Source organism: Orcinus orca, chromosome 9 (genome assembly GCF_937001465.1).
Source record: "Orcinus orca chromosome 9, mOrcOrc1.1, whole genome shotgun sequence".
In the NCBI taxonomy this organism is placed as follows: Eukaryota; Metazoa; Chordata; class Mammalia; order Artiodactyla; family Delphinidae; genus Orcinus; species Orcinus orca.
The window spans coordinates 57,170,245-57,186,683 of NC_064567.1; the positions used below are offsets into that span (position 1 = coordinate 57,170,245).

Consider the following 16,439-nt stretch of genomic DNA (forward strand, 5'->3'; position numbering starts at 1 on the left):
TTTTTTAAAGAACTCAGCTTTTTATTGAACGTGCTACTAAAGGTTTAGTCAAAAAGACCAAAGCCCATGTCATCGTCAGACTCTTCAGATTCTTCTTTCTTTGCTTCCACTTTCTTCTCCTCAGCTGGGTCAGCAGTAGTGGAGGGGGCAGGACCTCCTGCTGGTGTAGCACCAGCTGCTGGGGCAGGTCCACCTGCCCCCACATTGCAGATGAGGCTCCCGATGTTGACATTGGCCAAAGCCTTTGCAAACAAGCCTGGCCAGAAAGGTTCAATGTTTACACCGGCTGCTTTAATGAGGGCATTGATCTTATCCTCCGTGACCGTCACCTCATCGTGGTGTAGGATGAGGGCCGAGTGGATGCAGGCGAGCTCCGAGACGGAGGCCATGGTGCGGGCGAGGGCTAGGCAGAGTCTGTCGGGCGCAGTGCTAGTCGCTGGATGAAGTGAGGGCCTCACCCCAACGCAGCCTTAGCTTCCTCGGAAGGACGGAGCACCTTAGCGGAAGCTGAGGAAAAGCTCCTTTGCTTATTTTTGTTGTTTTGTAGAACGGTTCATTTTGGAAATTACATCCTGGCTTGTCTGCACTGAGGAGAGAAAGGAAAGGGAGCTGGTTTGTCCACGCTGTGCCCGCGGGCGCTCACCTAGTGCTAGTCTGGACTGTTGAGAGATGCTGCAAGCCCTGTGGGGTGAGGCATTTATTAAGAAATTCTTCCTAGAGAATGCATGGGACAAAAAAGACTGCTCTTTCTTCCCCTGCCCAGGGCTAGTCTCTTGCAAAAGCATATGTGAAAATGGTTGAAAAGGATCCAGTGCTATTAAAGTGTGCCAGATATTACATTTTTAGTGTAGCTCCCAGTTCAGTCTAAAAAAGAGCATAGTGTGGTTTACACATAACACAGAGTCCCTTAAAAACAAGAGAAAATTTGATAATAGCGGAGAAAACCTAAACGCTGTGCACTGAATGAAGTTTAGACCCTGGGTGAGGTACTTTTAGGCTCTCAGCAAACGGAAATAATTTGATTTTTATAGTGGTGATATGAAAATACATAGTTCTCTGAAAGAAAGCAAAGTAGAAAACTTTATTCTCTTTCAAGTATGTATACATCCCTAATAAGCCATTCTTACTCTTAAAGTTGTGGTACATTTTTAACCCTTTGATAGTTACAGACTTGAATCCCCCCCCCAAATTAACATTACCTCTTGAAGGGCTGTTAGCATTTATCTCAATTTTACTGATTGTTTCACACTTATAATTTCCTTGAGACTAATAACATTTTTTGGTTCTTAATTCAAATGAGTTTTGCCACTGTTCTCAGCTTCCTGATAAGATGATTATGTATTCTGCATCTTAGTGTGCTTTCTGGTGATAAATTATATTACAATTGTCCCTGCCAGAGTTGCTGGAGTTAAGTGCCTGGTGGCATTTTCATTATCCAAGTCACTTTCCTCCCCAAGGGTTGGTAACTTTGCCCTTCTACAGTATGTTTTTGGGGACTTCCTTGATGGCACAGTGGTTAAGAATCCCCCTGCCAATGCAGGGGACACGAGTTCGAGCCCTGGTCGGGGAAGATCCCACATGCCATGGAGCAACTAAGCCCATGCACCACAACTACTGAGCCTGAGCTCTAGAGCCCACGAGCCACAACTATTGAGCCCACATGCCACAACTGCTGAAGACCGCGTGCCTAGAGCCCGTCTTCCACAACAAGAGAAGCCACCACAATGAGAAGCCCACATGCAACAACGAAGACCCAATGCAGCCAAAAATAAATAAATTAATTAAAAATATATATAAAAGTTACCATTAAAAAATTATAAACTTTAAAAAATAAATAAAATATATTTTTGTTATTCATTTACTAATAGAATATGCATATTGGTGCAGGGCAAAAACAGAAATCCCTAATTTACATTTAGGCCTACTCTCAGAGTACTTCTTTGATTAGAACTTTTATCATAGAAAGGAAGAACTTCTCCCCCACTCATTGTTAGAGAGACAACAATGGGAGTTAAGTGGGCCCCCCCTGTTGTTGGTCTGAAAAACATGGAGGAGGGCTGAATTTATTCTATGCCTGAATCTTCCTTCTCTCCTACACACATACAAAAAATGTGTCACCAGGAACCTGCTACTGGTTGTGTTCACAGTGGTTCAACAGCATTCCGTAAAGGCTCAAGAGGACTGATGAGATGTGAAAGATGGGCTGCTCATCAAAACAAGTTATTTTCTGGACTGTCAACCTTGCATGATGAGTCCATGACACAACTTTTGCTGGAAACAAAATTGAGTGCACCCAGTGGAACGCAGAGGGGTAGATGGAGTTCCTGGCATGATGTAATCGTGTGAAATCACAGATAGATGCTCACAGGAATTTCTGTGTATTTTATGTAGCACATTGTAGCAAATTCTTAGAAAGAGTTGCAGGTAGAGAATTTATAGAGACACATGTGCTCATATATGAATATAGTATAAAACCATCTGGCCTAGAAAAGTGGCAACATAAGTTGAAATGTACATATTTAGGTATGAATGTGTATATGTACATATACACATTCATATGTACATATGAATACAAACATATGTACATATGTTTGTATATAGACTATATATCCAATATAAATGGCCTGCAAATTAATTTTTCTTTTCTTTGTTTCTCTTTTTCTTTCTCTTCCTTCCTTCCTCCCTCCCTCCCTTCTTTCTTTCTTCCTTCCTTTTTCTTTCTTTCTCTTCCTTCCTTCCTTTTTTTTTTTTTTTTGCGGTATGCGGGCCTCTCACTGTTGTGGCCTCTCCCGTTGCGGAGCACAGGCTCCGGACGCACAGGCTCAGCGGCCATGGCTCACGGGCCCAGCGCTCCACGGCATGTGGGATCCTCCCGGACCGGGGCATGAACCCGTGTCCCCTGCATCGACAGGTGGACTCTCAACCACTGCGCCACTAGGGAAGCCCTCTTCCTTTCTTTCTTTCTTTCTTTTCCCTCCCTCCCTCCCTCCCTTCCTCCCTTCCTTCCTTCCTTCCTTCTTTCTCTCCCTCTCCCTGTCTGTCTCTATCTATCTATCTATCCAGCAAGTCTATCTCTTTCTTTAGACAAGGATTACACAGTCGTAACATTTATGGATTAAGATACTCCTATTGTCATAATAAGCAAATCATTCCTCTTTAAAGCTGTAGCCTTTAAAGACCTATTTAAAAAACAGCATGAGATCCTTGAAATGACCCTTTAAAACAATGTAATAAATCAATTAAATAAATAAATACAAGCAGGTTGTGAAAAAATCGATTCCCTTCAAATTCTTATTGTTACTTACCCTTGTTATGTCATTATTCTTTGGTGACGTAAGTACCACAGTGCATCAGAATGATTGTAGAATCTGGAATTAGACAAACTTGTGTTTGAATCCCTATTTTATATGTAATGCTGGGTGAGTACTTCTCTCCTTGGCATTTTAGTTTTCTCATCTGTAAAATGAGTGTAGTAATATCTACCATGCAGTGTTGCTATAACAATGAAATGTCATGTAAAGTACCTAACCCATTTCTACCATGTAGTAGGTGTATAATAAATACTGGGTTCCTCCCCTATGTCACCTGAGAATTTTAAATGGGGGGCAGAGGGCATGTTTCAGATTAAACCAATTATTTACTGTTTCAAGATATATAGAAATACTATTTAGAAAAGAGAAAGGCAGCTGTGTATTAGGTAGAGAATGTGGCCATTGAGTGCCTAAGCTTCCCTGGGATCAATATTGCAAAACTCTTGATTTTATCTTGAGGCTATTGCAAGTTGTCAGATTATCAGACTTATTTTTTATTAAAAGATTAAATGCTAAGATATATTTCAAAGTCATATATAATAATTGGGAGATCACTGATGCTGTGATCAAGGAGTTCACAAGCTAGTTAGAAGACAGATGTGATAGCAAGTGATCCCCTGTGAACACTGCAGCATTATGTGTTTGGTAGAAGCCTTGCCATGGGACCAGTGGTTGGGCACGTCATCAAAAAAGTTGATTAAAGCTGTGAGTCATAAAAAGTGATACATGTATACCGTAAATATTTTGTTTAAATTTAAAACTTACAAAGGCATGTTCATTTGATATAGTGCCAACACATTTCCTTTGGGTGTGTGTCTGCTGATTGCAGTGCCTACTTTTTTTTTCTCATAAACCACAATCATAATGCAATATCTAGTGCCCAATTCTAGCTGTTAAAAAAGTAAAATAAGTCAGAGGATGTAATGTCCAGCATGGTGATTATAGTTAATAATACTGTATTGCATATTTGAAAGTTGCTAAGAGAATAGATCTCAGAAGTCCCTATCACAAGAAAAAACATTGTAACTATTTATGGGAATGGATGTTAACTAGACTTATTATGGTGATCATTTCACAATACATGCAAACACCAAATCACTATATTGCACACCTGAAAATAACATAATGTATATATCATTAAATCTCAATTTCAAAAAAGAAAACATGTGAAACAAGAGTTTAGAGACTTGGAAAGCAATTTGAATGCTGCATAAAGTTTTAGAAATTTTATTGTCTTGCCCATACCTAATTCAACAGCAGTGTTCAGCAATCCATCTTTACAATGTTGTTTGTAAATTCATTCAACTTTGTTTTCATCAAACAACATCCTTTCTTTAACCCTTCTATATCACTTATTCACAAAATGAAGTCACATAATTAGAATAAAATGCACAAATGGCATAAACAAGTTTGAGAAACACAAACATAAACTAACCATAACCTGAACATAACCATCACCGTAGTTGTGATGGTTAGGGACTCTTGGATTGTATTTACATATGGTAACTATTATAGGTGTTTAATAATGATGCGACCTCAGGTAACTTGTTGTAAACCTCAGTTCCTGCTTTTTAAAATGATCATAACTGAGTTGTTCTAAGGAGTAAAGCACTTAGCACAATGTCTGACACATAAGATGTTCCTAAAATGTTAAGGATGACGATGATGATGATATATCGGAGAAACCTTCAAAGCCGAGAAGATGTAATCATACTTAAGGAAATAGGTTATTTTATTCCCAAGAGAATCTCTTCTTACATTTATTTTCTGTAACGGTTGTTGTTGCTGTTAACTTGTGAAAATTCTCTCGCAGACGTGTAGCCACACTTTCAACAGGCATTTAAGGCTTCACGCACTTACCACGTTCCTAGGTTTTTCTAGGGACAGGGACTGTCCTAAAGGATAGGACCAAATATTTTGGAGTTGCTAGCTTCTGTTGGAAGAAATAGAAAACTTCACCACAGGCAGAGTTACAAGCAAAGGTTCTGGGTGGGGGTGAGGCAGGAAACAAACAACTAGAGCGACTTTGTGATGAACACAGCTCCTGCTAGACTGACTTAATTTCCTTTCATCATTCAACAGTGCTCTGTTTTGTGTATAAAATAAGCATAATGAAAGTTGCAATCTATCTACATGGTACCAAGTGTTTAAAAGTATTTGATTTTGTCCGTTATATAAGTTTTAGCTAAATAAGGAGCTGGAATCTCTTCCTTTGTCTTATTCTCAAGTATTGGTGTCTGCAAGCTTCTGTCCGTAACCACTTCTCACTTTGAATGCTTTCAACAGAGAAACAGACTTACTTCCATGGCCTCAACACCAACAAAACTGTATGTGTTTATCTCACTTATGAGTCTGTATGACCCTCAGGCATTTTGCATATGACACGCTCTAAAATGAACTAATTTCCACTTCGCACTCCTTTAACATGTTCCCTTTCAAAGGTTGTTTGCTCAAGCCAGACACCTGGGAACCAACCTTGACCCTTATGCCTTTCTTACTCCTCACATCCAAATAGACCTCCCAGAATTGTTAGTATTTCTTTATGAAAAAAAAAAATTAAGTTTTATTACAAAAAAATTAGATAACTGTTTTTCTAAGGTAGCATTTAAAACACCTTAAATGATTAATTATGAAGGGAAGAATTGCTGTTAATAGCTGTAGAGGTTGATTCTATGATATGAGGATTCTATGACATGAAAGCTTTATGGATGAGGGAACATTTGAAATGAGATTTAAAAGAGGGGTGAGACTTCGGGGGACGGATAGGAGGAGGCAGATACAGCATTTTAGCCAAAGGCAAGAGAGATAGGGCAGAGCATCAGGAGGACCAGAGGAACCTAGTGTAGGAAGGTTGCGTTGAACGAGGACCAAGGCAAGTCGAGGGACCTGAGCACCAGAGTCATCGTTCGTCTTTGAGCGAGCAGTGCCAGTGGAGTTGACGGTGAAAACTATGTTGAAACGTGAAACGGGAGGACAAAGCATAAGAGCGTGGAAGAAGAAATTTGATAGTGAAGATAATAAAGAAGAATTGCTACCAGGAGAGGAAGTTGGGTGAAGAGAAGTTTTCCTTAATGAGAAGCTGTCTGGGGCAGTTTTTAGGTTAAGAAAAGGGAGAAATTGAAATGAGAAAGAGAAGCGACAATAAAGCAAGTTAATACCGCAAATAGAAGGTAGTGGGCGCACACGAGAGCATTATCTTGGAAAGGACAGCAGACAATTTTCCTCTAAGGTCATAGGGAAGGAAGAACATATGAGTGACAATAGCTGAAGAAATTTGAGGCAGAAGAAATATAATAATAAGAGAGTTTTTATTGTGTGGTTCTGGACGAAGGAAGTAGGAAGTGGGCAGCATTTTAAAATACTAGTGCTGTCAGACGCAGAAAACAAACTTATGGTTACTAAAGGGGAAACGGGTGGGGGAGAGATAAATTGGATAAGTTAGGAATATGGGATTAACAGATACAAACTATCAATACTTTATATATAACATAGATAAACAACAAGGTCCTAGTGTATAGTACAGAGAACGATATTCAGTATCTTGTAATAACCTACAATGGAAAAGAATCTGAAAAAGAATAGATACGTATAACTGAATCACTTTGCTCTACACCTGAAACTAACACAACATTGTAAATCAACTATACTTCAATAAAAAAAAAAATATCAGTGCTGGGTCACGCTTCCAAAGGTTCTGATATATGTGGCCCGATGTGGAGCCCAGGTGTCAGCATTTTAAAACATCGCCCAAGTGATTCTAATGTCCAGCCAGGGTTGAGGGAAAGGCTGGGGTGCCCATATTTAGAGTAGGTAGAGAAGGTTTGAACACCTGTTGAGATTAAAGAGCCGTTAAGGAATCACATCTTTTGACTGAAAAATCAGGAAGAAGTGAGGCCAGAGAGTAAGGAAGAGTGAACATGCAGTTTTCCTATGCATCCAGTGGACTCTGCATTCTCCCTTATTTAGTTTACTCTCATTTCTTATTACTTCCACCTGTTGGCCCTTATTTCTGACCAACCCCACACTCTCTGCTTTCACATGACCTCCCTTTTCATAATCTGCTTCCCTTGCTTCTTCCATCCTTCACACTTTTCAACTTTTCCTAATTTTCTGCCCATTCGTTCCTTTCCACTTTCCTGTAGCCAAAGGAGCAAAAATCACTTTGGCCAGTCAGGGAACAGAAACCAGACAGTTTTGGTAAATGAGCCAAGCCCGAGCTGCCTGCAGAACTGAGCAGGCTTGGAGGATACGGCACTGCCAGAGAGACTGCTCAGAGAGTTGAAGCAGGAGGAGGTAAGGGGCGAGCCACCGCCCCCCCCCCCATTTTGTGCATTTACCTGCAGAGCTATCATCTCAGGTTCTTTGGGAAAGCTTCAGTTAATATAGATCAGTCTCAGAGTATGAGCAAAATACTGGCAACCAGTCCGTGCTTTCTTGTGCCAGTGGTGTGACTGGGAGATTATACTACTTGGAACTGTTTTAATTACAAGTGGGAGAAAGGAATTTGAAAGAGTTTGAGCTAAAAAGGAAACCATTACACAGAAATGTTCTAAGGATGCCAAAGACAGATAGGACTAAAACCAAGAACTAAAATTTTCCAGACTGTCTGTCCCTTACTTCCCCCATATTCTGCTGGTTTTGTTTTCTTTTTCCCTCCATCTTGCCTGCCCATGTTCCCTGCTGCTTTTCCATCCCAGTGGTAGAAACTGTTCCAGGGATAACAGTTCTGACCAGAGAAAGAGAGAGAGAGAGAGAGAGAGAGAGGGAGAGGGAGAGTGTGTGTGTGTGTGAGTGAGTGAGTGAGTGAGTGAGTGAGTGAGAGAGAGAGAGAGAAACTGCCCTAACTTTAGCACTCGAGAAATAATCTAGTTGGTTTATTAGGGTTACTTCCTGGTCATCTACAGCTAAGACATTCAGCTCTTCCATACCCACTCGGTGGCCTGGTGTGCAGCCCTCTAAATGAAGGGGCGTGGGGGAAACTCAAAACATATTTTGAGTTTGTTTTGTAAGTGAGGTCTGAAGGGACAATCTGAGCCGCCAGAAGGCAGTCGCTCTAGAGACAATGTGGTTTGGTAACTGATGTTAATTCCCCCCAAAGTTCTAAGGTTGATAATTAAGACTAAATATATCTTAGCATCCCGTTGGGAGTTCAATACATAAAATCTCTATTTTGAAACAAAATAAATAATGTATTTCTTAAATCAACTCAGGATTCACCCTAGAGAAATGCTGTAAGTGTACTTAAAGGTTAAAAAAACAAAAACCTATCTGAAAAATTACAAATGCAGTAGATTTAGGCAGGTATTAAATTTCACATATGGTCTCTAAGAGTGAAACAGAAGGTGGGATAGGGCCTCTAGTAGTGTGTTGTACACTTCACCTCACACAAAAATGAAAAGGGCAGCTATTAGGGGACAGTCATGTGCTTGACGACAAGAGTGCGAATTTACCCTTACTGTCATTCCTTTCCATTCCCTCTACAACTTTAAACCATGTGGCTTCATTTACATTTAAAACATGTGTATGTGCAAAAGTATGAGTCATAGTGGTAGTAGCAGTAGTGTCAGTGAGAGAAGTTTTTCATGTGTTTCAAGATTTGGGTTTTGTGTCACTGTATGAGAAGTCTGAGAATCATGGTGTACAAGAATGTCACTGATTATTTCACTGCATTTTTTAGCCCAGCAAATAAAACTGATGGTGGGAACTTATTGGCAATGAGAAAATAACAATTTGTGTAAAATAGAGTTGAAGGCAAATTTCAGGAATTGTTACTTTAAGCCGCATGTCAGTGGTCATGTGAGGTCCTAACTGGGGTACAACCTGAGGCAAATTCTCTTACTCATTTTGCCTTAGACCCTCATTTTGATTTTATGGATACTATTCTGAACTAAGCTACTGTCATCTCCCGCCTGGACTACTCAAGTATCTTCCTAATTGGTTTAGCCCCATGTACTGTGGTCCCCTTCATTTTTTCTCCACGGTGTTGCCAGAGCGTTAATCTCATGATGCAGCTCTGGACCCTCAGTACCAATGTGGCTATTTACCATCACTTCCTACCTCTCCTGGGAGTCATCCAAAAGCATTGTAGTGTCAGGGTTCTCCAGAGAAACAGAACCAATAGGAGATATATACATATATATATATATATATATATATATATATATATACACACACACACACACACACACACACATATATATGATTTATTGTAAGGAATAGGCTTATGCAGTTACGGGGGCTGAAGTGTCCCATGATCAGATCATCCCTGGTATAATGATAATAAGGAAGGACTGGTTTCCTGGGCTTGCAACTTGTGTAGCTGTAGAGAGCCCCATGCCCAGAAGGGCACATTTGGTTTGATGCTCTGCTGATGCCATCGTGAAAAGCATAATAATTTTATATTTTGAGTTTATGTTTTGTAAGTGAGGTCTGAAGGGACAATCTGTAAATATTTTACACACACACACGTAAATAATATGGTTGACAATAAATAGCAAATAAAAAATGCCATCAGAAATTGAGAGAGTATCCACAGAAAAAAAATACACTATATTTTAGTACCTTTAAGGGCAATTTTTTTCTGACTTTGAACATGGGGCACTGTGTTCTCATATTGCACTGATCCCTGGAGATTAAGTAGTCAGTCCTGGAGAGGGAATTTTGCAAAGGCGTGAATATCAAGAGGTGGGAATTGTTCCAGGCTTTCTTGGAGGCCGGCTACTACACTAATTAATACAAGAGGATAATTCTCCCTGCTAAAAAACTATTTTTTAAAAAAAAATTATTTGTTTATTTTTGGCAGCGTTGGGTCTTCGTTGATGTGCACAGGCTTTCTCTAGTTGCAGCGAGCAGGGGCTACTCTTTGTTGCAGTGCATGGGCTTCTCATTGTGGTGGCTTCTCTTGTCGCAGAGCACGGGCTCTAGGTGCGCAGGCTTCAGTAGTTGTGGCACATGGGCTCAGTGGTTGTGGCTCGCGGGCTCTAGAGCGCAGGCTCAGTAGTTGTGGCGCACGGGCTTAGTTGCTCCGTGGCATGTGGGATCTACCTGGACCAGGACTCGAACCCGCCTCCCCTGCATTGTCAGGTGGATTCTTAACCACTGTACCACCAGGGAAGCCCTAAAAACTATTTTTAACCTTATACCGAATTTATATATGCATACATATGTGTTGTGTGTGTGCATGTGTGTGTGTATTTACAAAATTTTGACTCACCAAAACGTTGTCACCAACAGGTACCAAACTATGGATGAGTGTTATGGAAGTAGATTTTAAAGATTTCTAAAAGGTTGTGTGTTTTTCATCAGTAGATATGTGTTTTTTAAAATCAGTTTCCTCTAAAAAATTAGTTTTTTAACAATATCATAGTTCATTGGGTGTTGTCAACATTTTTTTGTTATAAAATATCACACTGTAAAGTTAATACGGTGCTCTATGGGAATAATTCTAGTTCTAGTGCAGATGCTAAGAACTCCCTAGATATTTCTAATTTCATGCAGAGATCATTTCATACAGATATAATTCTTTTTTTTTTTTTTTTTTTTGTGGTACGCGGGCCTCTCACTGTTGTGGCCTCTCCCGTTGTGGAGCACAGGCCCCGGATGCACAGGCTCAGCGGCCATGGCTCACGGGCCCAGCTGCTCCGCGGCATGTGGGATCTTCCCGGACTGAGGCACGAACCCGTGTTCCCTGCATCGGCAGGAGGACTCTCAACCACTGCGCCACCAGGGAAGCCCCGTACAGATATAATTCTTAATGATCTATCTCCTAGTATTTTTATAGGCCAGTTATATGCTGCTAGGGTTATACACAGGTTTTATAGGTGAGCTTTACCTCATATATAAAAATACAATTCATGCTCTGTATTCTGGATGTATAGTTTCCATAGCAGTGGCCTTCTAGTCTTGTCAGAGAGTTGTCATTGAAAATAGATCATAATAAAAGAAAAAAAGTCAAAGGGAAATTATGCAAATTCAGCCATATTAAAAAAAAAATCTTAGTCTTTGTTTTGGTGTTCTTCTATATTCACTCATAGTCTGAAACTACAGCTGACCGCAGAACAACTCTGATAAGCATGGAAGCGAGGTTTCACAAAACAAAGATGAAAATACGTTGTTAGCTTTCAAAAGCTAATAGGACCTGTAAAGTATATTTAAGAATGTAAATTGAGAATTTCCAGGTACTAAGATAAAGTTCTAAGAATTATTTCTTTACACACAGGGTTCAAAAATTTCATAATTTAATGGTAAAATAAAATAGGATACATTATTTGAAATTCAAAATATTGAGCTAATGGACTCCCCTCAGTTCACATCACAGAATAGCTAATAAGATTCTAAACACCCTGACTGAGATTAAAACTGGATATATTTGACTCTTTAACTATATCCCTGAAACTTATTTCCATTTCTACAGAAAGAAAACCAGACATTTTTGTACATTCACTTCGATGTTCAGAAAAAAAAAATCCTCTGCAACTGATCTGATGTCAGAAAAACAGCATCAAGTGTATTTTAAATCAGTATTGGCTGTGACTTTGTCAAGCCTATGTCAAAGATGTTTATTCTCTAATAGGTCAAAAGAGGCAGTTACTGTTAATAGAAGGGCCAAGAGGCAGCTAGATATTTAACAGTTTTTCTTTTCCTTTTAAGACTAAAACATTAATATATTGTTTTAATATATCAATATATCAATAGAACAAAAATGAGTAGACATATATCAATAGAACAAAAATGAGAAGACATTTCCTAAATCTCTTAAAGTTTAAATAGCAAGCCAGGATATTGCATGCTGAATCTGTTAGTCAGATTTTTTCTTCCATAGCACTTATCATCCTCTGACATATATATTTACTAGATATTTTATTTATTTATCTATTTCTTTGTTCCTTCCACTAAAAGTTAATCGTTCTTCAATGAGGGCAGATGCTTTATTAACTACTGTATCTTCAGAATTTAGAATAGTAGTGGACACATGGTAGCCACTTAATTATTTGTTAAATAAATAAACCGATCTTTAGGTTGTCTTCAGTTTACTAAAAGATGATTTTTAAACTGTGTCATGGGCAAGAAAAGGCAGCGTGAGCCTGGTTGTTTTACATGATGACAAATTTTCTTTTGGGTTTCTACCTTATTTCTGTTGCTGTGTTCAAAATTAGCTTTTTGAAGACTTTCCTGTATCTAAACCTAGTTGGAAATGATATTAACAGCCAGTCAGTTCAATAAGACATGCCAGGAGCTGCAGGTATTGGTGTTACTTCTGGTCTCTAGGAGCCTAAATGTTGAGCAATATACTTTGAGGAATTTCAGATTTGGAAAGGACAATTCCGGAAACTGCCGTAATTTGCGAAGAATAGAAAAAGTATGATGCTGACAATGATACTGCTTTTTCTAGACTAGACTCAATAAATTAGGATGAGTTAGTATTCACTATTTTATGGATGCCAGCTTCCAAAGAGGAATATGAAAGTGATTTTAATGGTGATAAGTAATATGAGAAGGACGACCACTATGGTATAGAACTGTGACTACTGTGACTGTCAACCCACTTAGGATGAATTAGAAGAAAAGTGTTCCCAATCTATGAATACCCATTGTAATGTGGAATAAATAAGCACAGAAGGCTCCTTAAGAGATTATGAAGATGGGGTGGCAATAGATAGCATTCCAGAAGTTGCTGTATGGTTTTAGAATGCAGGTACTTCCACAACTGTATGAATGATTCTTTTTACTAAGTATCAAAAATCGTTACTATAGAAGGAACAGCTGCTATAGTGGAAGGGCAGCAAATGAGTAATACTTTCCATCCTTGAAGCTTCCTAATTCGTAGGTACATTTTTGGAACATGTTTGGAAATCATATATTTAGGATAATGAGAGACATGTCAGTTCATAGATGCTTTTGAATAAAATAGAAGAACCAATATTAGGTGGCACACATATAACTCAAAGTCCAGAGTTAGAGAAGTTCCAGGGCTGTTTGATTCAGTGGTTCTAGGGTGCCACCAAAGATCCAGATTCTTTCCACATTGTCAAACTGACAACCCCATCAGGTTGATTCACCCCCTACCCATGCCAGACCACTATACCCTTAAGATGGCTGCGCAAGCTAATCATGACATTCCCACAGGATGTTAAAGAACTAGAAGATAGTCTATTCTCCCACCCCACCTCCACTCCCAAAAAGGAACTTTCCCAGGCGCCTTTATCAGATTTTCATGTCACCTTGGCCAGCAGTGCATCATATGCTTATTTCTAAATTAAGCACTGGAAAAAAGACATGGTGCAACCTTAATCTGACCTTAGGAATCAAGATTTGCAGGTGGAAAAGGATTCAAGTTACTCTGAAGCACAGGGCTGTCTGAGACTAGTACACAAGGTTCTGAGAGTAAGGCAGAGGGAGGAGGAATGGCTATAGGGTTGACACCCCACAGTCTGTCACTAGGCTATATATGGGATGGGCCCCTGATAGTAATGGTAAGAATTTATTGAGAGTTTACTTTGGGCCAGGCATTGTGCTAAACACTTTGCAGCTATCTGTTTGGATGGCCAAAAGGTGTTTTACTGCTTAGAAGAGAGGAGATATCAAAAGGACAGTTGAGAAGTCCCATTCTCTCAACTCCTTTCACTTGGGACAAATCAATCCATTCTTCATAACAGAGGAGGAGGCTCTTCAGAAATATGAGAATCAGATCAGTAATTTTAGCCATTCTAGGTAGTTTAACCAACTTCTCAAGTTCAATGGCGAACATTAATACTATTCCTTTGGCTATTTTGACCATGTTCAATTTTTTTTTTTTTTTTTTTTTGCTGTACGCGGGCCTCTCACTGTTGTGGCCTCTCCTGTTGCGGAGCACAGGCCCCGGATGCGCAGGCTCAGTGGCCATGGCTCACGGGCCCAGCCGCTCCGCGGCATGTGGGATCTTCCCGGACCTTGGCACGAACCCGTGTCCCCTGCATTGGCAGGAGGACTCTCAACCACTGCACCACCAGGGAAACCCCATGTTCACTTTCTAAAAAATATTTTAGTAGTGGCTTAGCAAGCCAGGGTGGTGAGAGTAGTCCACCCCAGATGCAGGCAATAAGAATAGGCACCATCTCAACTGGAAGTTGAATGGGTTCTGGAAATCTAATGTACAGTGCAGTGATTATAATCAACAGTACTGTATTACGTACTTCAAAGTTGCTGGGAGACTGCATCTTAAATGTCCTCAACACAAAAGAGAAATGATAATTATGTGATGTGATGGAGGTGTTAGCTAACTGTATGATGGTAATCATACTGCAGTGTATAAATGTATCAAGTCAGCATGTACACCTTGAACTTATAAAATGCTACGTGTCAATTATATCTCAATTTAAAAAAAATTAGGCACTGATGTAAAACAATTTAAAACAATAATAAAATCAAGTAAAGATCCATCTTATTTTTAATAATACCATCCACCTGCAGTGTTTTAAACGTCAGTGATAAAGTACCCCTCCTAGAAAAGAATCTTGTTGATCTAATTTCTAAATTGCTTTAAGGGCTTCCCTGGTGACTCAGTGGTTAAGAATCCGCCTGCCAACGCAGGGGACATGGGTTTGAGCCCAGATCAGGGAAGATGTCACATGCTGCGGAGCAACTAAGCCCGTGTGCCACAACTACTGAAGCCTGTGCACCTAGAGCCATGCTCCGCAACAAAAGAAGCCACCGCAGTGAGAAGCTCACGCACTGCAACAAAGAGTAGCCCCTGCTGGCCATAACTAGAGAAAGCCCGCACACAGCAACGAAGACCCAACACAGCCAAAAATAAATAAATTAAATAATAATAATATATTAAAGCATATATTAAAAATATGCTCAAATTAGCATATTTTTATTATCTTTTGATAAGTATTGTATTTTACACAAAAGTAAGTTCAGAGAACTCCCAGATAGTCAATCCCAACACCCACAGACTCAGGAATACACACTCTATTCGAGAATCTGTTTGCGATAGTTCAAAATTATTTAATTATTCAAACTTGCTTTGGGTACCAGTTATATCTCCAACCTCCCCAATTCCTGCTTTTAAGCAGTAGATTAGAAATAAACAAGGATATTATATTTATAAAATGCTGATATTATAAATTTTATGTACTATAAATATATAGCATATACAATTTATATTAAATATAAACATAATATTTTACTATCAATAAGTAGATGAATTATAATTATATAGATTATATCATTATAAAGATGAAGAGGGACTTCCCTGGTGGTCCAGTGGTTAAGACTCTGTGCTCCCAATGCAGGCAACATGGGTTTGAACTCTGGTCAGGGAACTAAGATCCCACATGCTGCACGGTGTGGCCAAAAAAACAAAAAGGATGAAGAAACAGAACTTGAATTAATTCAATTCTGTTACTCTATGTGACAATTTGGGGGTTTTATTTGTGTTTAAAATTTAAAACAGTGAAAGGTTATAAACCAGAGATGTCATGGGGTTTATTTTTGTAAATGTAAATTTTAGTTCACACATGAAATACTTTACTTAATTTGAATAATATTTAAATAGAACCTTTAAAAGTTATCTATGTGGATATAACTACTCTATCCTGTCAGTAACTAAGTAGCATTCCATTATAAGTGTATACCATATTGTATTTAACTACCTCACTATTGAGAAACACTTGGCCTAAGTCCACCAACTTTACTTTAGCTGTGAAATTCCTGCATGGCATGTTGGCTCAATTCTCACAGATCTAAGAGTTAATGAGACTGGAAGGAAATACTTAGAATATGTAAATGACAGATTTTGACTTTATAATTGTTAAGAAACTAAAACTAGATTTTATATCTATTTTTAAAAGCTGAATTGAATGTTGCATTATAAAATCTATTAATAACTCAAATTTTCCATTCGTTTACAAATCTTTAACAATTTCTAATAAATTCTCTTGCATTACAGCACAAAAATGCTGTGCTACTCATAGATGATTAAGAACTGCATTATTCTAGTTTAGTGTTTCCATTCCACAGAAGTTATCACATAAACCACCAGAAAGAATAGAATCCAGTTCTATTTGTGACATCTCTGCAAAATTATCACAATATTCCATGAGTATTTGAAAAAACAAAGTAATAATAGGCATTTCTATTGAGAGT

General features: G+C 38.9%; 1 protein-coding gene across 1 annotated transcript; it reads right to left on the reverse strand.

Annotated features, from left to right (window-relative positions):
- Window positions 1-29: 29 nt before the first annotated feature.
- On the reverse strand, window positions 30-430 carry LOC101289940 (60S acidic ribosomal protein P1-like). The gene has a single exon (XM_004265589.3). It carries the CDS (start codon window positions 387-389, stop codon window positions 45-47), a length of 345 nt encoding a protein of 114 aa, XP_004265637.1. The 5' UTR covers window positions 390-430; the 3' UTR covers window positions 30-44.
- Window positions 431-16,439: the final 16,009 nt, after the last annotated feature.